Raw genomic sequence first — 25,872 nt, 5'->3', positions numbered from 1 at the left:
GCAGGAGAAACATTCCACCATTAGGGGTCATCATTGCTGCGTGCAAAGGGAAGCAGAGAGTATCTGCTGCAGCTGAAAAATTGGATGTTTGCTGTTCCCTGTGGGCTGTGGGGAGCAGGTGCTCACTGTGTGGTGTCCATCCTTCTGTCTGTTCCAATGGCTTGCACAGCTCAGGCAAAACTTCCAGTAAACTCTACCTGAGTAGTACTTGGGAAAGTGCCTTGAGGCTTACAAGAGATTACTGAATCAAAATTTTTTTTTTATTAAACCTACATATGACTTGGATTTGCCTTTGGTGCCAGTAGTTTTCAAATAAATTATTAGACAGTTAAGCTAATTTAGACTATTAAAAGCAAATGCATAGGTGATCTTTATTTCATCATACCATTGCTGTACTATGATTTTATTAAGAACATAGTACAGACCAGAGGCTTTAGAAGAAACAGTGTAGCAAAGGATTTGTAAGCAATCATTGGCCATTATCTCTGTCAGGACTGTACTTAACAGGCTTATGAATTGGTTATGCAATAGTGAATTGGATTATCAAGAGCCAATCTAGGCAGGTAAAATGTTCTGAAGAACACAAGTATTTCCGTGGGTTTTTTGGCACTATGACTTGGGGGGGAAAAAAATTAGTACCTTTTTAATGTCTAGGTGATTCATTTAAGCATCAGGAGATTCTGCCCTTGTGGAAGGTATTATGGTGGCCTTCAAGATCTGTGGTTTCCCACAATGCAGAGCAGGCCATTCCCTGTAAACACTGTGACAACCTGAAAATGGATATGGCAGTGGAGATTTTTGGGGAAGAGAAGAATCAGTTTTGTCTTCAGGTGATTGAAGTACCACAAGTGGCCTGTATAAAGTGTAAAAATATGTAGTTCTTCAATATAATCTGGTCTTAAGACTGCCAGTGCAAGCTCCTGCAAGTGACAAGAGGGCACGTCATTCATGGTACCAAGGGCTCCTGGGTGGTGTAGTCCAGTTTACAGGTATGACTGTGGCTGACTTGGTGGAACAGTGATGCTGCTGCTCAGCTACTCGTGGAGACAGGGACTCTTTCCTCCAAGAAATGGAGTCCCACAGCCAGTATCCTTTTCACCCAAGTCTGAGTTACTGAATTCTGCTATAATGCAAATAACATTTGTGTGTGGTGGCCACACTGGGGTTTACCTTTGAGCAGAGGCAGATAAAGCAAACTTCCTCACACTGGTGATATCTGTCAGTGAGGAAGGCATGTGGCTGCTGTGTGCACGTGGAATTAATCATGCAAATCTAATCCTGTAATAGCCATCAAGGCGTCTGTTCAATAAATTGATTCTATTTTCAGTCTGTAATGCAATTATCCTTTTGTTCGTCTGTCCATTACTACTACTTACTAGGAGTGATGGTCATGGAGGTCCCAGCCACATAATGTTAAGGCACTGGGGGAAAATAGAAAAAAAAAAGTTATTTAGCCCAAAAACCTTTTCAAACTGAATGCTACAGCTTTATTAATAACTGTGTGACAACATTAAACACACTTGATGAGCACCCTTAACCAATCTGACATGACTTGAACTGCAGCTCATGTTTTGTAGCTAGTGAGATCAGAAAAAGTCAAATGCTGTTTTGCTAAAACAGTTTATGGTCCTGTATGGAATGACATCTGTGGTTAAACATAAGCTCTGTTATCACAAGAAAAACATGATGTACTATGAGGAGCCTGCAGTTGATTCTAAAGTGTGTATTGACAGAATGTTGTGATTCCCTCTTAGGGCAGAAATCATTTAAACTGCTGATAGTAGCCATTAACTATGTACAGTTGAAATTATTGTCAAGCTTTAGGTTTAAAATAAGGTGATCTGCAGTGTGTTACAGGTAAATATTTGTCTTGTTTTAAAGATTGTTAGTACTTGTGGGTGTTTACCCTTCATTCATCTTAAGGGTTACTTCCTGCAAGCAGTGCTGGAAGAAAGGTGAGGACATTTGCTCTCCATGCTGAGCAAAAGCCACGGGGTAGGAGCAGGTCCTGCAGTGCTGTGTGGACACCTGGATGGGATGTGGTTCCAGTTTGAGGAGAGCACCTGTTGGTGATTCCTGCACATGCAGCCAGCTCCTGGCTTTTTCCCCAAGCAGAGCTTATCAGTGGGCAGGGCAGAGATCAGGATTTCAGATAACTGAGCTGTAATTTCAACTGCAGTAGCATCTAACCTTGTGTGAGGTACTTAACTTTCCTCTGCACTGATTTATTTCCTGCTGTAGCAGGGTGTTAATTCTGATTTTCCTCTGGAAATTGTTGAAGATTTGATGAAATAATTTTGCAAAAGCCAGTTAATTACCACACAGAAAAGTAACACAATGGCAATGCCAATACTGTGATGACTGGTCTGTGAGGACATTATAAGTCAGTAACTTCACCATTTTATTAATAATATTGCCAGCAAAGCTGTTGTGCAATCCTTACGTAGGTAAAGTGCTGATTGAATTTGGATGACAGGCATGGGCTCTGTGTGGGAAAATACTTTGATCTTGGAAAAGAGCCATCAGTTTGAGAATGGAAATTAGAATAAGGCTTCTCATTTGACTTTGGCCAAAGCCTCCAGAAACTTCGTGTCCAAGGCTTGTCTGAATGGAAACTTTTATTTAACATGAGTGCCCAGAATTTGTGGGTGTGGAATCAGCTGCGAGGGCACACAGGATCTTAGTCTTTAAGAGGACATTGTTCAGGCTGAAGGGGAATGAGGCCTCCTGAGGTGAAGGGCCAGTGACAATTCTTACCATCTTGTTAATCAGCCCAGCTCTGGTCTTAACGATCAGTAACAAAATCTGTATTGCCTGATTCGTATTCAGAGTACTAATCTCAGGGCTGGAGAAATTTCTTTCCTTTGTTCCAGATATCCTGATTGGTTTCTCTGTTGATGAAACATTCTTACAGTGGTTTTATTTTACAAGCTTGAAGGCATTTTTACATGTTATGGGAAGGCTTGTGTCACGTGTACATCACATTCTGCCTTCTGTTTATGTAACTTGGAAAACTTTATCTTTCAACTGCCCCACTTGTCACTGCCAGCTGCCATTGAATACAGACAGTTGGATAGGTTTGGGTAAGAAACTAGAACCATTGCACTGAATCAAAAAGCCCAGGAGGGTGCTTGTGTTGCTCTAATTTTCATGAAGATGGAGCCCTCCTGAGAGTACCTTGGGGGAGGCCCTCCTTGGATTGCTACCACTTGTTTGCAGGTGAACTTTAGGGATATCCAAAGAAAATGAGTTTGGGATCAGATTTTTTTTCACTGAAACTGATTGAGAAACAGTTTCTGAATTGTGAAGAAGATGAGGAAGATTTCAGAGAGAAAACTGCAGGCCAACAGATACTTCATAAGCTGAAGCAGGCAATGAAGATGTATTTACATCTTTAGTAATCCTCAAAGTCATTTCTTGAGAAATATTGATACTGTCACAATGACAAGCAAAACCTGTCAATCAGTAAAGCCTAGATCAAGCAACTTTGGATAAAGTATTGCTGTGATATCTATAGGGGGATCAGTGACAGGAATGCAAACACTTTCAAGGAAAGGAAATGAGGCTCTTTTGCATAGTGATGCCATGAGACCTCTAAAAACTCTTGGAAGTTTTAATCACCCATCTCACATCAGTCTGATTTCAGTTACTCTGGGACAGATATGTCACTGTAAGAGCACTTTCAGAGCCTCTTAGTGAGCTGAAATGGCATTGCTTATTTGTACTGGTGTTGAGCAATAAACACTGTTGGTCATGGTCTGTTACAGTAGCAGTGGGAAAGAGGACATTTGCAGAAATACTTTTGAATGGCAAATTATTTTAGTACTCTCCAGCCATAGGCCCTTGCCTTTCTGGGTCAGAGGTTTCTCTAGCACTCTTGCAGTACTCCCACACTAGATTTGTGCATCTCATGGACTCCATGATGAGCCAAGTTACCAGAGCACCAGGCATTAGGATTTCATTTCATGCTTATGGAATCTTAAATAGGACTACATTCATATTGCTGAGGTCAGCCTTTTAGCCAAAGAATATTCCAAAAGAAGTCAAACTCAGAGTAAATGCCCAGAGGACCTTCTATCAGGCATTTAAAACATAGGCAGTGTTAGGAAAAGTACTGTAATACTTGATTTAAAGCTATTAGAACAAAAAGGATCTCTATGTCCTAGCTGTGTTTCCAAAATAGTATCCCTCATTTTCTGTTTGTTTTGAATTTGATGCTACAGAGCTATGAGAGGCCAAATGTTTTTAGTGTACGCAGTGTAAGGAAAATGGCTTTCACCCAGTGTTAGTGGCCAGAGAATTGTGATGTGCTTGTTGGAAGCATGGTGCTGAGGTGGATTTCCTTAAACTGAGTCCCTCCACTTTATACAGCCTTCTAGGATGCTTTGAGTTGAAAGCAGTTTGAATATAAGCACATACTCTGTTTGCTAGAAGAGCTAGTGCATGGTAATACGAGAGAAGAAATGGCTTCACAGAATGTGTATACTCACACTTACATTGTGTGCCTGTGCACAATATGTTTGTGTGTACGTGCCATTTATATAAACACTCACACACCTACACAGGTATAGGTGATGTTTCTGTTTTAAAAATCAAGTCTAGAGGTGATGTTTACATGATGCATTGCAGAGCTGTTTGCAGTGTGACGGATAATTCTACCATACTTCCTCTAACATTTCAAAAATCCATGCACATAAAAGTGCATGTTTTCATTACAAACCATATGACTTCAATAGCTCTTCTTTCTTAGTTTGTATGTGGGAACTTTTGCCTGAGAATTCAGACTTCGATCATGCCAGGTTTATAAGTAAAGCTCCTCAGTTCTTAGTGGAAAGTAACCTATGTTTCTAGCTCAGGACTAAAACTTGTTTTTGCAATGACTGCCATTTTATAATGAGCAAAGTTACTCAGGGTAGCCTCCATCAAACTTGATTTCTGGGGTAATATCTGGTTCTCAAGAAATAATGAACATTTTTGCCATGGTCTTTTCTGTCCCCAGGTCACAAAACAACAGCACACGTGTCATAATCTACTGTAGAACAGTAATCCAAACATGTGGTAATTTGGTGCTGCATCTTTTTTGTTGTCACTTCTCTGAGATGCCTATAACACTTGTAATGCAACTATCTCTGACTTGTAAGAGCCTTTCGTGACATATAAAGCATGTGTAATATTTTACTGTGTAAAACAGAATAGCAACATGCATTTAATCTGTTTCTGTATTTAAATCTGTTAAACAAATTCTTCCTTTTCAGGATATGGATATAAACAGCATATGCTAATTCACGTGTTTTGGGAAGACTGTGTGTTTAAAACTTGTACTCAAGCTAATGTGCTTGGATTATGTATAAACTGCTAAAGCCATTGTGCTTCATGCCATGTCTGTAATGTGGATGTCCTTGCTCATCTGATTCTAGGCCTGAAAAAGGAACAAACAGTAGGTTTAGTTTGGTAGATAGTTTGTTGGTTCAGTGCCAGCAAATACTTAATTGTCTGCTGGAAAGTACACTGAAAATAATGCTTGTTTAGAGCTTGCAAACTCTCAGTAGATGGGAATAACTCACTTAACACCAGCTACTCACTGGAGAATTGAAGCCGTGTGCCAGTGTGTGCTAATTCAAGCTGCCTAATGTGCAAGTGCTGCCCCTTGAGCTCAGTGGATCTCCATTTGATCTTCATTTTAGTATAATTCAAAGTGACATGAGAGAGAGCTTCTCTGCTCCATTGTGCCTTAAGTTATTAAAAACTACATTTTTCTTAGACTGGATGGTGAAGTGTACGATGCATTCAGAATATGATTGTGTTTTTCAAAAGTGAGTAGATGTTAGTGAGGCTCTTCCCCAGACTGATCACATGATAAAAGGCATTTATAGGCAGTGTTGGTCCATCAGACTGATGGCCAGACTGAGACAGGAGTTTGCAAGTTTTCAACTGTAACTTCCTCTGAACTTAGAGATAAGTGAGGGCAGGTGCAGGGACATGCACCTATTCCCCCATGCCTGGCTGGCCAGATGAAACTGCTATCTCAGTTCAGCACTGCCTAGGCTCTGCACCTCAGCTGAGGTTTTCAAGTGTTATGGAGGCCACCAGGAGGTTGCCAAAGTAAAGCCTTGTAGAGGAATTAAAGGATGATCTGTAAGCCTGAGAGCTGTGGCCGAATTTAATTTTTGATTTGATTTCAGTTGCCTTCTGCCGAAAGGAATGCTCTTCTGATGATATCAAATAATGTTTTTTAAATTGGTTTCCATTGCTTGAAATGAAGCAAGAAACTGATCAAAATTGCTCTGCAAAAAGATAGCATGTGTATTGTTTAGGTGATTGAGTTGAAATCTGTTTTCTTTGAATAATACCAACTTTCCTGTTTGTCAAACCCAGACGATGCATAGTTGGGTGGGTGAGGATTTGCCAGCTAGGACAACTACAGCCTCCTCAGGGCCTGGTGAAGGAAACTTGGAAGAGAAATGTAAACAGGTAGACTGAAAGCCTTGTGCACTAATCACACTAATTGTGTTTGCAGTCTCAACTCAACTGTCTAGCTGTGTAAAGAGACCTGAACTAGGAGCCTGAAAAAAGTGTGTCTGTCTGAAGTAATTTTTGGCTTTGATGTGTTTTTCTGTTAACTCTCTTACTGTAGTTCCTCATAAAAGGATCAGGGTATAAAGTCCCCTTCTTTTGTGGGGCTGCCACTGTTTGGGAGCACATCACCACTAGATGTTTGAATAACATTGAAAATGCCTTTATGTAGCTCAAGCAACTATCTGCTTACTCTGCTTGGTCCATTGGAGCAGCAGCAGCAATCATAAGGCACCTTTATTAACCTTAGGTCACTGACCACATTTCCTTTCTAAAATCAGTGGATTTTTCCACTTAGCCTTGATCTGTTTGCTTAATAAGCCCAAAAGATTTCAAAGACACTTGATTATAATTCAGCTAAATTGAAAAAGTTACAGATTTTGATAAATCTGACTATCAACCACCATCTAGGTAAAAACAAAAAATAGATAGTACTGAAGCATTTGTGTCCCTTTAGCAGGAATAGTTAACACTGTTGGATAGCAGGAATTGCAGTGACCTAAGTGTGAAACTTTGGGAGCTGCTACTGGCTTGTGGAACCTGATCTCTCAGTGCACTGTGATAAGGAAAATAATAAAGTTACATAAGCAATCCTTTGCAAATGATTCAAGAACATGACACTGAGCCAGATCCCCTCTCTAGCATAGTCAGGCTCTGAAGTGACTGGAGTTTCTCCAGCTGAAGCCAGCAGAGAATGGCTTCATTAAGATTAGATAATCTGTAGGGTCTACATTATATGTCACTGAAGGAGATGGATTAGTGTTCTGTACTAATGGTACAGGGACACAAAGGCAAGGGAAAATTCAGATATGACTTTCTTCAGACTATATATCATCAAGCATGAGTGTTGCATGGAGAATGCTTGTACATTGTGTAAAGAAATATGGTTTTTTTATTGCTTGTTGTATTTATTTACTCTGACAGTAATGTAATGAAGCAAGATTTTCAGAAGACGTCCAGAAATTTAGAGATTATGAAAGTCTCTGGTTTGTCACAAACCTAAAATCCACAGATGTAAAATTCTTAGAAACATTATCTGTTGACAATATCCTTTGATTAGGTAAAAATATGCTAGATGAGTGAAACCTAGAGGATTATCAAGTGTGTCCAGATCTAAGTTTTACAACAGATGTGAAAATGCTGCTCCTGATGTTCTTCATTACTGAAATAAAATTACTTGTATTAGAAGCATTGCAGGAGTGAAACTTAAAGCATGTTAAAAATGTGATATCAAGCTAACATGGACCTTCCAGCTTTTGAGGCCAGTAGGTAAAAACGTTGATCTTACAGTGGCAGGGACCAAAACCTTTGAGTATTAAATATTAAGTAGGAATTTATGGGCGCACTTTCAAATAATGACTTTTACCTGAAATAAACCTGGAAGTGCTGTTGGATGTCTAAGGATAATTTAGAAAGAACACAGACAGGGTTTTACCCATGTAACTCCAGTATTGCCTTTGAGACCTTTACTGGAGCACCACTCTCAGGATATAGTAGTAGTTTTCAGCTTTATTTCAAAAACCATAAACTATAGGTCTGTTTTCTTTGAGGCCACAGAAGACACATTGGGAACTATGTTAAGCTCTTCATTCAAAGCCCAGTGACTACTTACAGGTGATAGGAAAGCTGCTGAAAAGCACTGGGTATACAGAATTCTGGCAGACACTCCTGAAGACAAGCTGTGTTTTGTTCAAAGAGGGAGGGCACACAGAGTTCTGTTTTTATTAAAGCCAAAACGAAACAAAACTGGAACAAAACTGTAATGACCTCCTGAGACCTGAAACTTCTCTTCCTGTAGCACAATGTCTGTGCTATTAGTGTTTGTGGTGGAGCTTTGCTGAAAGTTTCACTCAGGTCTCTGAGATGCATCTCGAACATCTCTGTTGGGCAGCTCCTGACTTACCAGTTGATAACTCCAGATATTCTAATTGCTAAGCAATCTCTCAGTCTGTGAACCTTGTTGATGGATTTTTGTGGGGTTTGGGGGTTTTTGGTTTTGGGTTTTTTGGCTTTGTTGTTTTGGGATTTTTTTTAATCTCAATGAATGTGAGATCTACTTGTTCTGACACAGAGGATCTGCATGTCCACTCCTAACTATCAAGGATATGCATGCCATTCACCAACAGGAATGTACATTGGCATGACTTGTCACTTTGCATCCAGTTCGACTTGCTGTTCCTTGTTCTGAGATCTCTCGTGTGCAGTAATATTTTTATTACAGCAAATAGTGTGCTGGTGAAAGCTTAAAAGTTCTTGGATCAAAATGGACAGAAATACACTTCCTTGTTGGATACCAGGCAGGCTTCATGGCAGTTGTCCAAAACTTCAGGTCAGAGGAGGGTAGACAATGGAGTTGAGAAAGATCTCCTCACTTCTTTCATCCTTAGATCTTTAGAATGGAGTGAATAATCACATACTGTGATTCTGTTCAAATCAGAGTTTTGGCAGCAGAGGCAGCATGATCCATCTGGAATGAAGTCTGAAGACCTGTCATTTGCTGCAGTCCTTGGAAGCCTGTTGAGTGTTGTAGGCCTTGGTTCCTTTGTTGGCCATATGATAAGGATGATACTTACCAAACTTTCATGGATGGAAAATGTTTCTATATACAAAGCTGTGCTAGTTGCTGTTGATGGCAGAAGAAATAGTATAGCTTGAATTGCAGTTTGCACACTGAAACAATAAGGTACTGTGATTCCCCTCCACTCTGAAGGGTGCTTGTGTATCCAAGTTCATCATCTGTGAAGAATTCCACTCCACAGGGAATTGCATAATTATGGCAACTTTGGGAGCACATTACTTACTAAAAAAAAAGTCTTTAAAGTGATGAGAATAACAAATGTACATTTATTCCCACAGCAGTGAATTATATGTATACCCTTTTCAAAGTTATTTTTCATTTTTAGGAGATTTTAGAAAGTTCCTGAAAGGGTCAAACCCAAGTGTCTGCTCTTCCTAAGTATATGTGTATTCTTTTCCAAAATAAGAGTGTGTGTAGCTTTGCTGCTTAACTTTGTGAGACCAAGCCACTGCTTTGTGTCCTGATATGTATTCTGGAAGTTGATGTGTTAATGGCCACACCCTCCTTGAAGAAGGTGCTGCAGCAGACTATCAGAGGTCCTTCATTATTGCTTCATTTTTATTGTTCTTTTCATTGATGTTTGTATACTTTTGAAGTAAAGTCAGGGGAAAAGCCCACAGAATCGATGCATTCACACAGGTTGGATGCTGCTGGAGAAGTCTAGTTAGGAACATGTGATGTCAATTACTTTTTCAGGTCTGCAGTCTGTGATTTATTCTGTTTCCATTCCCATTTGATTCCAATGTCCTAGTTCAGGATCTGCAGGGCTGTATGTTTGCTAATGGATTAGGGGAGATCCTGTTCTGGCAGGAGTTCTCTGAAGGACATAAAGCAAATCCTGTCCAGTAAAATTAATGGTAGAATTCTCAATTGTTTCAGTGGTATCTCAGTTTCACTTACTAAATTTAGGAAATCTGGTGGGGTTTAGCCTTATCCATGGTTGAGAGAATGGTGGTTGTCAGCATCATCATAAAACTTCCACTTCAGATGGAATCTTACTGCTGAAACAGCCTGAGTGGTCAAGACTTAAAAGGAGAGGTGGATTATCTGCTTGATGAAACAAACTTGGGATCCCTAGGAAGAGAAGAGATTGGGTGGCAAGAGAACTCCTGGCATTCACACATAAAATAAAAAGCACAGGAGTGACAGATTGCAGTCCTAGAGTCTTCATACTTGTTTGAACTTCTAGTTTTATTTGTTTTCAGTAAATCTTTGCAGTAACTTGTTCAATCGAAATATGTGCTGGACAGGACAATGGTAAGAGTTTCTCACTAGCTGTGAATAGCTGTACACTTCACATCTGGGGAAATAATGATATAAATGCAGAAATATTTAAGCTTTAAGAACGAAACTATTGCTATTACTAATTTGTTATGATATATCACAAAGAACATTTCAAAGATTTGTCTGATAGGAGAGTCTTCTTTTTGAATGAAATGTCATTTACTGTAAGAATCGCTACCAAGAGAATGTATGCTCTTTTCAAAGAACAAAAACTGATGTTCTCTTTTTTTTCTTCTTTTCAGGCAGCACAAATAGTCCTGATTTCTCTCTTTGAATTGAACACTCCTGAGTTTACCATGTTACTTGGTGCCTTGCCAAAAACATTCCAGGATGGTGCTACCAAGCTCCTGCACAACCACCTCAAGAACTCCAGTAACACCAGTGTGGTGAGAGGCCCCTGTCCTTGTAAACAGCAGAGCCCCAAAGACAGCAGCTCATTGATAAGCTGTTGCAGATGTTCAGTTTGAATTATCTGTAACTGTTGTCCTGAAGCAATATGGCAACAGAGGCTTTTGTTTGATGTTGCTTTTAATAGGGACCATTAAAATAAAAAACTCAGTTATTTTAAAATTTAATATAGTCCTAACCAGAAGAGATTAAAAAATTACCAAGAAGTGCATTGAAATTGGTGGGGTTTGTGCTTTCATGTTGGTGGTGCTTTTGACAGTCCTGCCAATAATGACTTTTTGGCTAAAACATATCCTAATACCACAGATTTTCTGGATTACGACTATTACTGAGATCAATTTAATTACAGTTATACTATCTGTTAAGAAGCTTGCAGGATCTTTAATGTGACCTACAGGTCACCTCAGTCTATGCCTATTACCTTATGTTTTGCTTTGGTATGAAGCTCTTACATTTTTTTATTTCACTGAGGAATATGTTAGTAGATTTAAATAGGAAATTTCTTTCCCTTCCCAGAGCAGCAAGGATTAGGGAATATTTTGTCTTTTCAATGTGGAAATCTTGTGAACTTGCTGGAATGTGAACCCTCCTATCTTTGCACTTCTACAGGGCTAAGTAAAATTTAGTTCAAGCTAGAGCTGCAGCGTTAGGCTTCCAGGCAAATGATCTGGATTCTCTAATACTTTTGACTCTATGTGAAAAGTGTCAGAATTGAGAGCAATTTCTCCTTATTTTGGTGTGGTATAAAAGATTGTGCAGGCCAGTGGAAAAATGGTATTAGATGGCTTACTTATGCTCCAAACAAGCATAATCAGAATGCTTTAGACAATGTGGAAAATAGCTGTGTAATTAGAATACTAAATTGCCAGGGTAATGCTGAGCATATTTTGGAGCCTTGCAAATCTTGTTTGAGAAGCTGGGTTGATGAACCATTTCTCTGGCAATATTTGCAGGCCATACATGTTATGCATTTAATTTGCAGGTACTGTGGATTGTAGAGAAGTGTACATACACTTTCTTTATCCTCAGATTCATATCTTCAGGAGCATGTTAATAACTACATGAACCATGGCTGCAGATTTTTAGGTCAAGAGGCATAATCAAACCTGCACTAAGCTTGTCTAGAGCAAACAGAGGCACTGTTTGGACTTGTACTCCTGTTTTGCAACACGTTGCTAATCCCTGTCTTCCTGCTTCTGTGTCAGGGTTCCCCCAGCAATACCCTTGGTCGGACTCCTTCCCGGCACTCCAGCAGCAGAACCAGCCCCCTAACTTCACCCACCAACTGTTCCCATGGTGGACTGTCTCCGAGGTAATGTGGCAGGCTAATTAAACCCCTTGCAAAATACTAAAGGATTTCAACACTGAGAGTGCATTTGCAGAATATGACTCACTTTGAAAGCAAAAACAGGACAATAAGTTTACAATAGATTTCTGCAAAGAAGCAGTGTTTGAAAATGATAATATGTGGCTGGTGATTGACTTCAGTGTTCCAGTCCTCATGCTGTCTGTGTAATCTTAATGTCTTTTCTTACCATATTAGTTTTCTTTTGTGGCCGTCTTCAGGATTACATTTGTGGGTAATAAAGGAAATATTAATTTGCAGCATTAGAAATAAGGTGTTGTTGATTGCATATGTCACAAAGTCTGTGATGACTCTCAGAACAGGAGTTTCAGATTGTGCCTATTTTTTAGGTGTGAACTTTTGCAGTCGGTAGTTCTTCTGACTATACTACAATGCTTGTGCTGCTGAGAGAAGTGCTTTATCTGCTTTTCCCTCTTATTCTTTGTGAGGATGCAGGACAAGCAGAGGTGGTGACTGTTTCAGTGCTGAATACCTCCCAAATTGCTCACCTGGCTTCTCACCAGCAGAGCTGTGGCCTGGTCTTTTGGGCAGCAGGTCTATTGCAAACGGGTGTTTTTCTGAAGCTGCAGGTGCTACCCTAGAATATATTGGTCTACTCCAAAATCTTGTATTCAGTCAGCACTGACTCTTGGCTGCTGGGAATGTGGATGTTTTGCAGCATTAAAACTTAGAGCAGGGGAAATGACATTGTAAACAGTATATTCTGGGACCATAGAAATACTGGAGGAAAGTAGCAAGCTGTTAGCTGGACAAGCTTGGTTCATGCTGGAAAAGCTTAAATTCTGCTGCCCTTGCCTGCCTGTCTCCTCTTCTTGACAGGTTGTGGAAGAAACATAAGGGGCCATGTTGGGTGAGGACTGCAGTTCATAGTGCAGTATAGTAGTTTGCATTGAAATCTGTTATCTACCCTTGTTACTTGCAAAACTCTCTGAAGGGATGCTTGAACATGTGAGTTCCAGTGTGTCTGGAAAAGTACAGGCATTTAGCATTTAATGAATAAATATACTAATTCCAGCAGCACAGGAATCATTGGGGTTTCCTGAGAAAATTTTGAATATCTAAATACATCTTTGTGACTTCTAAATCTGCTGTAATTCAAAACTAAACCAAGAGTTTTCCAGCCAAAGCCAAGTTGACTATTATAAGTTTTTTCCACAAAGGTTTCAAAAAGAAATTAAGTGGTAGAGTTTCAGGGGAATGGTTCCAACTATGTTGCTTCCTTTTTTGACTAGCTTGAGCATTGTTGCCCTGCTGATTTCTGTCATGGGAAATTATTAACTGTGTCTCCCTGTGGTTACGTTGTGGTTTTGTTGCCATGTTTGCATGTGGCACTTATTTTATAATTCCACAACCTTTTACCATGCTTTTTTGGGTTTTGCCATTGGGACACAATTGTTTATTGCCACTTCACTCACTGTTTTCTATTTGTCTTTGCTTTCTTCTCACCTCTTGATGTCAGGAGGCAAATATCAAAGTATTGATTAAAGCATGCAATGTGCATTGTTGCTGTTGCTTTCTAGCATTTTGTATTTAGAAACTGAAGGGGTTTTTTCCGTGTGTTATTTCTTCTCATGGACTAGTTTGAGAGAGCATATAATTCCAGAGCATTCTGCCATGGATGTAGTTGGCCAGGAATTTGCTTTAGAAAACAATAATTCCTTCCATTTTCTATAGAGTTATTGGAGTTGTTTAATCAAAAATTTAGATGTGTTTTCGAGAAGTGTGTCCTGCTTCCTTGCTGGATTTAGTTATTCAAGAGTGATGTTTAAAAGTTACTCTTCAGTCATAGGTAAAGGTGGAAGCTGTTATGAAAGCCCTTTAAAATATTTGGAAGGGAGAAGCTGTACTTTTTTGTGGTGAGTACCCTCTAAGCTGTAACAGTGTCTGTAGATTTTTGCCATTTGTTGAAAAGGCAGTGGCAAGTACTGCAAGTCAGGGATAGTAGCTTGTGATGCTCTGCTGGGCTGCATCCTTCTTGGAAATAAATGTCTTGTGTAGCACAGTTTGGGCATGTTCCTGACTTAAAGGGAGAATTTAGCTCTGGTTGTCCTTCTTTCAGAGAAGGGCCTTTGAAAGATGTGCTGGCAGATTGTGGTTAAGTAGGGTATGCTGCAGTATTGCATTCTTTGGTATAGGTACTTCAGTGTCATGTTTCCACTTCAAATGCTTGTCGTTTGCTATTCAGCATTGCTGTGAAATGTCACCTTCTCTCTACAAACTCAGAACAGAAGTATGCCCAGGTCATTCTGATAGCAGTATGAAAGGATAAAGATTCCTAGTTTCTTTGTGTAGTTCTCCTCCAAAAGTAGGCTTGGCTTTATATTTTCATGGGGCCTGCTGCCAAGGGTTTGCAGTCAGGTTGTGTATTCCCGTTGCCTCATGGGGTACTCCATGTGCAGGCCCTGCTTACCTTGTCCCTGCCCATGTCTTACACAGGCAGCCTGAGTGTAGTCAGTGGAAGGATTATCTCCAGTTCTTAATGCCAGCTTTGGATTTTAAGTTTATGCTTTCCTTGTATTTTTTTTCCCTGGTTCACAGATTGGAGTAAAATCCAGAGGCATACATGTCTTTGGAGCTGGAATATGTGTAGAAAGGATGTTGGGGTCCTGTAGGAATATGAAAATGCTGTGAAGCATAGCTGCTGTCCCATATTACTTTTGAGGCCAATATCCTCAACAAGTCAGCAAGATTTCATTGATACAGATTTATTGTATTATGTATGTATTCCAGATGACTGATTTTTTGGGAGTGTTTTGTGTGTGTATTTATGTGTATGTGTATTTGGGCTCTCTGGATATATTTTGTTTGTTTTGGTTGAAGTGGACTCTGCAAAAGCTGATTTGCCTATCCAGATGATAACATCTGCTTAAGTGTTCCCTGAAGTCTTTAGGAGGGTAGCATGCTTTCAGGGTCTTGGACAGAATCCTTTCTCCTGCCTTCATTTAGTCCCTCCAGTTCTGCTTCATTGTCACTATGACATATCCACTACATCTGTGAGTTACTTCTGCATTTGTATCTGTTTTGGTTTTTTTTTCTTTAACAGTTTTAGTTTTTTGGTGAGAGGAGTTATGGAAGATACGCTTTCTGAAAAAGAAAACAGGGAAGGGCACTTGGGAAGACTGAAAATAATAAGAAAAATCCCCCAGATTTCAGACTGAAAGGGAAGAATGTTTCCTAGGCAAAGCACAGATAAATGGCTCAGATTTGTGTTGGACAGGGAAAATTCTCTGAGATGTAATAAATTATGTTCTAGCACAAAAAGGAAAACGCTAAGTTGTGAAGTCCTTTGGTGTTAGACTACTGTTCTGAATGGTAAATCAACTTCTGCAAATTTAAATGTTACATTCAGGCTGGGAGTTTTCACCTAGAATTTTTTTTGAGTAATTGAAGGAATATCAAATGAATACATTTGAAATGAGTATCTGCCATTATTAGCAGCCCAGAAGCCTGAGCTTAGTTTTGATTATTAAAAACAAATAAACAAAAATCACCCAAAATTAAAAATAAAAAAAAAATTTAGTCCTTCAAAGTTCTTTAGAAGAAATGCATCAGTATAAAAGGCAATATTTTATCTAGCTATGTAAGTTTACAAGCTTGCTATTTCACTGATAGTAAAAAATACCATTAAAACCAAAATTTGACACTTTCAGTATTAAGTTGAGCAAGCAAAGGCATGGAAACAGAATTAAAATAAGCCACCCACTTTATACAGTAAGGACAAGCCTGCATTGTTTGGTGGCCCGTGTTCAGGTAGGTGAGACCTGAGCTGTGAGGCTTCTGGTCAGCACTCTGGGAGTCTGAGGTATTTCCTTGATAATACCGCCATGTAATAGCTGTGGGATTTGATTGCTGGTTAATGAGTGAAAGTCTTGACACTGCTCATCAGAGGAGTTTTTTAACTGGCTTTGCTGCTGTTTGCACTGGAGCAATTCTTGACTTGTTTGTCACTTCTCATGTGAAAGTATCTTTCACTTGCATAGATACGAATACAGCTATCCAAGATAATGTGCTGAAATGTAATAGAAACAAAGTGGTGTTGTGAATACTCCACCAGCTGAAGCATCTATTCTCATTTAGAAGGTGATTCTGAAAACCATGTGCCATAATGGGAAAAGGACAAAAGCAGAGGTTAGACAAATTGACACAGGAATGGATGTTTTGACCCAAAGGCACGAGGTCATGCAATTACTTAAAGAGGCCTGCAAAAGTTTGAGGAGTGATCTGAATCAACTCAGAGGCTGCTTTCACCCAATCTTTCCAGCTTTGTCTGCTGAGACCTGGGCCAAGTCCCATGATACATTTACACTCTAGACTGACTTTCACTTGCTGCATATTTGGGTTCAGTTTGAAACAAGTGAAACAGGATCAGATCTTAAGCCCTGCGAAGGTTTTCTGCTTATGTAGGGCCTGATTGTGGGCTTTTATAGAGGCACCAGGAGACAAATTTTACAAGGTACCTTCAGGTGTCTAATAATAAAATAAATTCCAATTTTTCTTTCTTCCAGGGAAATCCTGTTGCTTAGAAATACCTGCTTAGAGTTTGAATACATGTGTGGCCAGGGATTGTTTGCATAGAATATTATAAATGGAGTTGTTTGTAGATGCTATATCCATTTGTAAAATCTACTGGTTAGTACAAGCAGGGACTGGATTTTTTGTGGATCATATTATGTTAGGAATAAAAATGGAAATTAATAATAAAGGCCAAAACAAAGACCTTGTGAGGCTCAATGGAGTATTCTTGTTTAATTTTGTTTCTATTAATTTTTTTCTCTCTCCAAGGCAGCATGACAGCACTAAGCCACTCAGATTATAGTTTCTTTTTTTTTTCCTCCCTCTCCTTTCTCTGTTTTTTCTCTCTTTTCTTTCTCCTCTGGTCACGGCAGTCGGCTCTGGGGTTGGAGTGCAGATGGGCTGTCGAAGCACCCCCCTCCCCTTTCTCAGCCTAACTCCATCCCCACTGCTCCTTCCCACAAGACTTTCAGACGCTCTTACTCTCCCAGGTAACAAGCTACCTGTTAAACCAACTTGTCTGAGGTGTCACAGTATTATTTACCTTTCACACCATGGGATTTGTTCAAATGTGGGACTTGCAGAGGCTTTGGTTGGAAAAGGAAAAGAGATGATGAAAGCTTTCAGAGAGCAAGGGTGATGGGCAGCCACTTGCTCACTGCTTGGGGAAGATGCAGCATGCACGTGGGGATAAAAAGAGGTGGGTTTTTCCAGACTCTTGCACCCATTCAAGAAGATGTCAGGGAAGATGCTTCACAGTCAGTTTCCAATGCAGAACACAGTTGCTGAGCACTTTTGGCAGGCACTGGTTGTGTTATGATACCAGGGGCAGGATCTTTCAATTTGGCTGCACTGTGCATGTGGCACTCGAGTACCTCCAGATGGACACATAGAGCTCAGGACTGACTTCACATAGAACTTTGCTTGTATAATGTGATGGTGGAACATCTTGGAAATTCATAGTATTGAAATTAAAATTGCCCTTACCTTACCCCAAGATTTTGAGTTTATCAATTGCAATTTCCTATCTATTCCTCCTCTTTTGCCCTCATGTTTTGTTCCAGTCTGCATGCAGCTCTTGGACTAAAGCTGTATGCTGGTTTTAAAAAAAGCAAAACTAACCTGAGTACAGATTTAATTTGTCAGATCTCTCTTAAATTCCTCAGATTTTTTAAAGTTTAAACCCTGACAACAGACCATCTGTAAATGTGGTTTCTCTTGACTTAGATATGTCTGTTACCTGAGGACAGACTATATATAGTCTTTCCTTAAAGAAAAAGGTCCTAATGAAAAACTGTTGAAAGAAAAGTGAAGAATTTTTTCTTTGAGGGCTCAAAATTTGAGAACATGTGACATCTGATAGAAGGTTGAATGTAGTAGTAGGTACCTCTGTGAATACCTGCAGAACTAAAAACTTTAAATTAATGTTCTCACTCTGCTTGGACATTGTGGAGATATCTGTGGAGGAGATCCATGTTGATTTTTGGAATAAAACTGGTTGAGCGTGTTTTTGCTGTCTTCTTTTATCTGACACCAGATAATAGGGTTTGGAATAATGTAATACACATTCCAGCCCAGAGCCTCTAAGTGCAAGGACAAGAGTTACTGTGTACTGCTTGAAGACACAGAACTGTGAATTACTTACACATAGTTTGGATTGGAAACTGAGTAACAATTTATGGAAGTAAAATGTATTTCATTCCAGACTGGAAAATTGCCAAATTGTATCTTGATAAACTTGGAGACAGCTGCATTGGTTTTGTGCAGCAGATGGAAAATAATGTTGTGACATCCCTAAACACTGCTCATCTCTACTCACTTCTTATTCATGCTGTGCCTTTCCTCTAGTTTTCTGCATGGGTCATAATTTTTTTTTCCCTTTTGTGCCTTTTTTTTTTTCCCTGAAAGGTGAGTGTAGTTCCATTTTACTTTTATTCCTCCCATTGTGTTGTCTGTGAAGTATTCCGGTGCACATACTGTCAGTAGAGACGTGTGTTCACATTGTAGAATTTTCATTCATGTAGAGCACAGCCATAATGTGACCTCCTACACAGGCTTACTCCTGACATAGGAAATCACTGGATTCTTTAGATTTTTTTTTAAAATGTGGGTTTGTGCTTTGACAAATGCATCAGATTGATGGCTCTGAGAAATTGCCTTAGTTCTTTAGCACTGAAGAGTCTGTCTTCTGATTGTTCTTTGGTAATAGTGTAGGGCGAAATTCATCCCTGAGGAAAGAAGTGATGATTTCAGCAGATTTATTGTCAGTATTATATTTGTGATTATTTCTTGGTTTTTCTGCCATGGATATAATTGTGTGACCTTTGCTAAGTCACATCATCTCTTGGTGTGAGTACACAGGTACAGTCACATGTATACCTTTTCAAATGGTGGTTTCATTGCCCACTTCAAAGTTGTATGAAAAACCCTTTAAGATCTATGAATTAAACGTACTTGATCTCAAAATGTATATTTTTGAGATCATAGGAAACAAAGATTTTCCTGTTCCCGACTGGTATTTCTAAAGAACCTAAAAACTGCCTTGCCTTCTGTCTGGAAAGCCATCACAGTGCATTACTGTTGTTCGGCTGTCTGAAAAGCCTTAAATACTTTGACTTCTGTAGGTTTGTGAACAGCTTTTGTTTCCTGATCTTGCTCTGTTAAGTGATTTCTCATTCTCCCTGGCCTGCCAGACACTGTTTGGGGAGTTGTTCTTTGGTTTGTTTGCCAAAATACATGGTGCTGATGTTTGTGTGAGTGTAGTGCGAACACGTTGCTTGGGAGCCAGGGATTATGGCTATTTTCAGTGTGTTAATCCCAAAGGAATTGGGCAGCCAATCTTATCCTCTGTCTGAGGTTCCCAAGTTTCTTCCAGAAAAAAAGCTGTGTTTCTAGATATTTAGTAGATACTTAATATCCTACTTTTGGTTCCATTGAAAATAACAGCTGTGTATCCAGAATTCAGAAGGGATTTTCTTGTTTGTTTGTTTGGGTTTTCCCCCACCCACCTCATGGGCAATCTTCCCTTTGTGGAAAAGGAACACAACTCAGTTCAACCATCTGTGTCCAAGCCCCTCCTGTCATTCTTCCCCAAATGTTATGAAATAGTAATTCACCACTGTAGGGAGCCACTTCTTGCCATTTATTGACAAACAACTTGATGTAAATGTCTGATTCAGTCTATTTGCTTCTGGCTCTACTGAGATCTGAGACTCTGCCAGAAATTGTTCTCTCTTGCTGGATCTATTAATTTAGTGATTGTCATGAAAACTCTACTTCTCGATAGAGCAAAGCCCTGCCAGCAATACTTTTTCATTTTCTTGAAGCTTATAGAAACTTCTCTTTAGCCAGATCTCTTAATATCATCTCCCCTTGCATGCAAGGCATTTTATCATGAGACTTAATTTTGGATAACTCCTCAAGGAATCCCAAAACTTTTGAGGATTTATGTTGCTGAGAAATTTCTAGGGAACAGATAGACTGCAAGACAGTGTCAGATGAATTCCCAAACTTAGGCCAAATACTGAAATGCTTTTTTTTATTAAGACACTGTACAAGTGAGTTAGGTTTTATTACTTTATAAATTAAAATGGGCCATGTTAGACTAAGGTTTATGTCAAGTTTCGTTTTTCTTTCCATTTAAATCTGTCATAGTTTCATATATTATTAAACTTAAATTTCACTGATTTCATTTCCACCAGCTCTCACAACCCTTTGAGTTTTCATAGTGATTGATATTATTTTCCTTCTTAAAATACACCACTGCCACACTGGGCATAGGGTTTTTTGGTTTATAGAAGGTAGCACACTTACTGAATGTAAGAAACAATGGACCTGTTTTCCCTTCACTTACAGCAAATTGTTCTCCTTTGAGGGGAAACTCTGACCTGAACTCTGTTTTGATTCCATCCATGTTGTGTTATAAGTCACTGTTAGAAAGGGTACTCCAAACCATCTGTCTCCAGCTTGTTTTTGTTAACAGTCAGAAGCGGATCCCAATTTCATTTGTAACATTTCATATACGTTTGGTCTTTAGTATGCTGGATTATGACACGGAGAACCTAAACTCTGATGAAATCTACAGCTCTCTTCGTGGAGTCACAGAAGCGATTGAGAAATTTAGTTTCCGTAGTCAAGAGGACCTAAATGAGCCAATCAAACGTGATGGGAAGAAAGACTGTGACCTTGTAAGTATTCCACTGATTAATGTCCCCAGATAGATGAAATTTTAGAACATTGTGATCAAACCTGCCTGTGGATTGTTAGTGTACAAAATCCAGTTATTCCTGCTGTATTCTTACAGATATCTTCTGCTTATTAGTTGTTAACTCCTTATACTTTAATTATGGGGTTTCACTGGCTGTTTCCCTTGGCTCCCTTTGAGCTCTGGCCTTCTGTGGAATGTGCTCACTGGGCTTCTGTGTGAGTCCCATGAAGGATGGAAACAGTGCTAGTATTCCTCAGGGCTCAGCATGGCTCAGTGATGGCTTTTGCATGGAGTGTATCTAGTTGGGTCTGTTATGTGAAATGTTAGTTCTTAAAATGCATGGATGGTTTCCCTCACATGCTTAGGAGCTGTGATCACTCCCAGTGCACAGCTCATGTGGTATCTTATGCTCTAAGAGTGGTTACAGAAACTGTGATCGAGATATTTTTGAGCTGCTGTAGTTGTGCAAAAGAAAGAGATAGTAATCAAAGTTTTACTGAAGTATTATGTATAAATAATACATGTGAATAATTCTGTGCCTTTGGGTGAACTCTAAAAATGCTACAGTTTCTACAGAATTTTGAACATACATTTTTTTCCCTCTGATTCCCCCAGGTGTCTCGAGATGGTGGCCTTGCTCTCCCTAGTGGTGATGTCCGTGGGAGCAGTGACATTGTGGAAGGCGGAAGGATGGCTCTGGATAACAAAACCTCCCTCCTGAACACGCAGCCTCCCCGCGCCTTTTCAGGGCCCCGTGCTCGGGAGTACAACCCCTATCCTTACGCTGACACCATTAACACTTACGACAAGACTGCCCTGAAGGAAGCAGTGTTTGATGATGACATGGATCAGCTTCGGGATGGTTTGTATCAGCTCACCTTGTAATGCTGCAGGCAGCTCGCTGCCTCTCTGGTGTATTTGTGTATGGGTAGTGCCCTCAGATACGTGCCTGCCTGTGCATGTGTTGTGTATTACATTGCATCTGAGTCGAGGCTTGGTATGAAATACCCTTTGTTCTCATGTCCCAGCAGAACCTCATCTGTGGCTATTGAGAAAAAGTATTATACTGCGGTTTTGATTCTTGTTTGTCTGGGGTTTCCTGCAAACTGCTCCCTTAAGCATCCACATGCATCTGCTTTGGGACCTTCCCCTCTTCATGGCTGAAACGCCTCACTCAACAGCTTGTTGTTATTGAGTGCTTGACTTCATTTAAGTGCAGCTACACATCAGCTTTATTCTTTTGCAGTACACTGATGAGTCACTGTACTTTAATCTAAAGGTCATACATGTGACCACCGGTTTTGGGTGTGTATGTCTGGGAAAAACCACGGCAGTTCTCATCTTGTAGAAGTAATTGTTGGAACTGGAAGAAATCCAGTTGTCAGCTCTTCCTGGTTCGTTAGAAGCCATGTGCAGATGCATGAGCCCTGCTATGAACTCAGGTTAAATTATGGGCTAGTCAGATTCTGTTGCCTGCTTGACTGAGGCCACCTGGAATTTGATGCATTTTTGGGGGGCCCCTTGTTACATGAACCTTATTCTGTAGAGGGTGAGAAATTTTGGCACCTTTGATCTTTTTCCCATTTCTCCAAATGATTTGCTGCCATTTGTCCTAGAAGTTCCCATTGACCACTCGGATTTGGTGGCTGATCTTCTGAAAGAGCTCTCCAACCACAACGAGCGGGTGGAGGAGCGGAAAGGAGCTCTCCTGGAATTGCTAAAGATCACAAGGGAAGATAATCTTGGAGTCTGGGAAGAGCATTTCAAAACCATTCTGCTCTTGCTGCTGGAAACGCTTGGAGACAAAGATGTGAGATGTAGATTATGTCTTAATTCTCCTGTACATTGCTTCATCTTGGGTAATAATTCCTACACACCAGTTTAAATGAAACCTGCCACTCATCAGTGATACTGCATTGCTCATTTTTTTTCTTTTGAAGGTTGACAACTTAACTTTAGTTTTCACACTGTTCAGTGCTGAGTTTTCCTTTACTCCAAAATGTCCCACTTTTCCCCCTCCCTGCAGAGTGTTACTAATAAATAGCTAGGAAATTGAACTAGAATCAGAAAAGAAGTTCTAGTCTAGTAAAAAACTGTCAAGACTTCAGTTATTCTCTTCTGAGTTAGGATAAAGTTACAAACTCTTAACTATATTATGCCCATTCCCAGGAAGGAAAATAAAGGCATTTTAGAATAAAAAATTTTTTTTTTCCCCTGTGTGGTTTAAAGACCCAGGGTATTAGATCTCATGGGTTAGGTTTCTGTCTCTTGTAAAAATGTTGTCAAGAACAAGCTGCTTTTATAGGGAATCTTGTTTTGAAATGTTAAAAAAGAAAACTTTGTTATTATCACAGCTTTATGTTTGGTAGTTGATTAAAGTGGTAATTTACAGGCTAGGCTTTTTTTTCCATTTGGGGATATTTGTTTAGCTTGCAGCATAATGATATTTGGTAAAGGCTCAACACCCCCCTGCATCATCACATCAGAGCCACACTCCATCTGAACATTATAATACTGAGGCTTCAAAGCACTCACAGTTCTTCAATTTGTTTCATCTGATTCAAAAATCTATTGTATTCCTTATACTCCTTGTAAAATATATGTCATGCTCTCAGAAATGTTAATTCTGAGGCAGGATAGGTGGCTGACATTGTCTCAGTCATTGTTCTTAAGCATGAGCTGCTCTAGTTCTACATGTTTAATGATAGCGCCATCACACAAGTATCAGAAGGTCTGGTGACTTTGTCTTAAGTACATGTGAATTGTGCTACTGTATGAGTTTTGCAGATGAATAGCAAAGCTCATATTTTAAAGGCTGAGGATGAAGTAAAGTATGTATTCCTCTGCTGAAATAATGAAATCTATTTGGAGTGGCCACAGGTCAAAAATTTAGTGTAAGTTATGAAATTGAAACAGGTGTTATAAATCCCTTCTGCTCATGAGCTTTTGCTATGAAGGATGAAGACATAGGTCAGTGTTGGCTACTGTAACTCAAGTCCTTGAAAGTAATTTCCCTAGGAGTTACAGGAAGAGTCAGTTATACTGCTTTAGTATTGTGGCACAGATGGAGCCCAATTTGAGATCTGCCAAGCTGAGCAAAAAGGAAAGGCAAAACATACATGATCTGACCTTCTTTGTAGATTGATGTAATGCTGATGTCCTCCTGTGAGTACAAATTTGTACTTCATTGCAAAAAGAATATAGGCTTTAGGAAAATAGTCATTCTCATTCTTGTATATGTGAGAAGATTAATTTTATGTGGCTTTCTGTGCAAGAGCAAGCAAGGAGCCCAATTCTGAATTTTGTTACATTGATTCCACTGCTTATTCCACTGGAGCTGGTAGTGTAGGGAGCCCTGTGAATTTCTGGCAAGCCAGGAGAATTCACTTCAAACCATGATTTTGAGAAGCATCTTTTTCTTATCTTTTTCTATTGCCCATTTTTCTCACAGCATTCGATAAGAGCCCTGGCGCTGCGAGTCTTGCGGGAGATCCTGCGGAACCAGCCAGCAAGGTTTAAGAACTATGCGGAGTTGACTATCATGAAAACACTGGAAGCACATAAGGATTCCCACAAGGAGGTGAGTGAGCCTTTCAGCTACTGGGAAAGCAATATGGACCTGCAGAAGAAATGTAGGACCTGTGGGACTTAAGAGGCAGACATGTTGAGCCATCCTGACAGTGGAACAAATCAGTATTAAGTCTCCCAAGTATGAAGGGATAGAATTTTTACATGCTGAAGCAGTGAGGAAAAAAGTGGAGACTGTGAGAGCTATTTATGTGGACTTGGAGCTGTCTGGAGTGGTATGCCACTGTTTGTTAATTTCCCAGGACTTCCCTGCTCATTCTGGGAGAGGTTGAGACACTGTATGAAAAAAGTGCATGTTTAATTACTTTTTAGAGCATGCTGGGGGCACTGTGCTGCCTCTGTGTGTACAGGTAAGAATACAAAATGTACTGGAGAACACAAAGGCTGTGTTTAAGCAGAATTGTGTGTGAAAACTGAATGGTGAAATTAGGCTGTGCTGGAAAATTGGGAACTGGTCAGTAACAGGAGAAAATGAACAAAGGCCATGCTGCAGTGGCAGAGGAAGAAGCAAAAGGAAGGATGAATTGCATTTTCCTTTTTGTAAGAGAACTCTTATACATAACTGAAAGTATTCTGAAATGAAGTGAGAATGAAGGATAACATTTTAAGTAGATCAATTCAAATTTCATTTAAAGTTAAACTTTTTAGATTGTTTTCCAAGTTGTGTCTTTTAATCTACCTTGTGCTTATTGGAAGTTTGAAATAAACCTTCTGAAAAGTGCTACCAGAGTTTCCCTTTCAGTCTGTGATGGTTTTATTACCAAAATCCTTGGTTTGAAATCGAAGGCATTTATTCTTCTCTACAAAAGGATTATTCTAAATTAGCAGTTTTAGGCACCTCTGAAGATATTTGGCCATGAAAAGATGATTAAAATAGACCAGACTGCTCCAGAGCATTGGGGGACTAACACAAGGTTATTTTAACCGTGGGTAGCAGACACCGTACTGTTTGAAAATCAAAACAAAAAACACTCCCAGGGAAGGAAAATAGCAGTCTGGATTTCTCTAAAATGCTGAAGTAGAAAATATTTAATGCTTTAATGAATGAGGGCTGCCCTACTCTGCCTACCTTCTTCTTGATTTAGTGCTTTTGCACCCCTGTCATTTTCAGTTCAGAGTAGTAAGAAGCAGTTGTAAATTGTTTTTCTGATAAAGCAGTCAGACAAAACACTATGTTCTGAAGGAGTGCCTTTTACTGGCAAGTTTTCCTGTTTGCATGCTTGTCAGCTCACCTTGACTCAGTGCTCTTTGTATTTTTTTTGGGAATCCTCCAGAACTAAAGTTTCTAGACCTTTCCAGATTGTCCCTGGCATTGTTTTTAGTGCCCCTCAGAATTCACTGTTCTGTGGGACTGGT

The 25,872-nt window shown here is 39.7% G+C and overlaps 1 protein-coding gene across 31 annotated transcripts in view; it reads left to right on the top strand.

The window, feature by feature from the left end:
- The window catches only part of CLASP1 (cytoplasmic linker associated protein 1), a 171,022-nt gene that overhangs the window by 128,023 nt on the left and 17,127 nt on the right, over positions 1-25,872 (top strand). For 15 of the 31 annotated variants that reach the window (XM_019007424.2, XM_019007425.2, XM_019007427.2 and 12 more), the window contains 7 exons: positions 10,678-10,821; positions 12,049-12,155; positions 17,096-17,212; positions 20,758-20,908; positions 21,544-21,790; positions 22,545-22,738; positions 24,380-24,508. In XM_019007424.2, the coding sequence (XP_018862969.1) occupies positions 10,678-10,821; positions 12,049-12,155; positions 17,096-17,212; positions 20,758-20,908; positions 21,544-21,790; positions 22,545-22,738; positions 24,380-24,508 (1,089 nt within the window). The remainder of the gene's footprint in view (positions 1-10,677; positions 10,822-12,048; positions 12,156-17,095; positions 17,213-20,757; positions 20,909-21,543; positions 21,791-22,544; positions 22,739-24,379; positions 24,509-25,872) is intronic. The other 16 variants (XM_033516197.1, XM_033516195.1, XM_015634650.2 and 13 more) reach the window with 3 other exon arrangements.

This window comes from Parus major, chromosome 7 (assembly GCF_001522545.3).
Source record: "Parus major isolate Abel chromosome 7, Parus_major1.1, whole genome shotgun sequence".
NCBI classification, from domain to species: domain Eukaryota; kingdom Metazoa; phylum Chordata; class Aves; order Passeriformes; family Paridae; genus Parus; species Parus major.
This window is presented reverse-complemented; position numbering and strand designations above follow the sequence as displayed.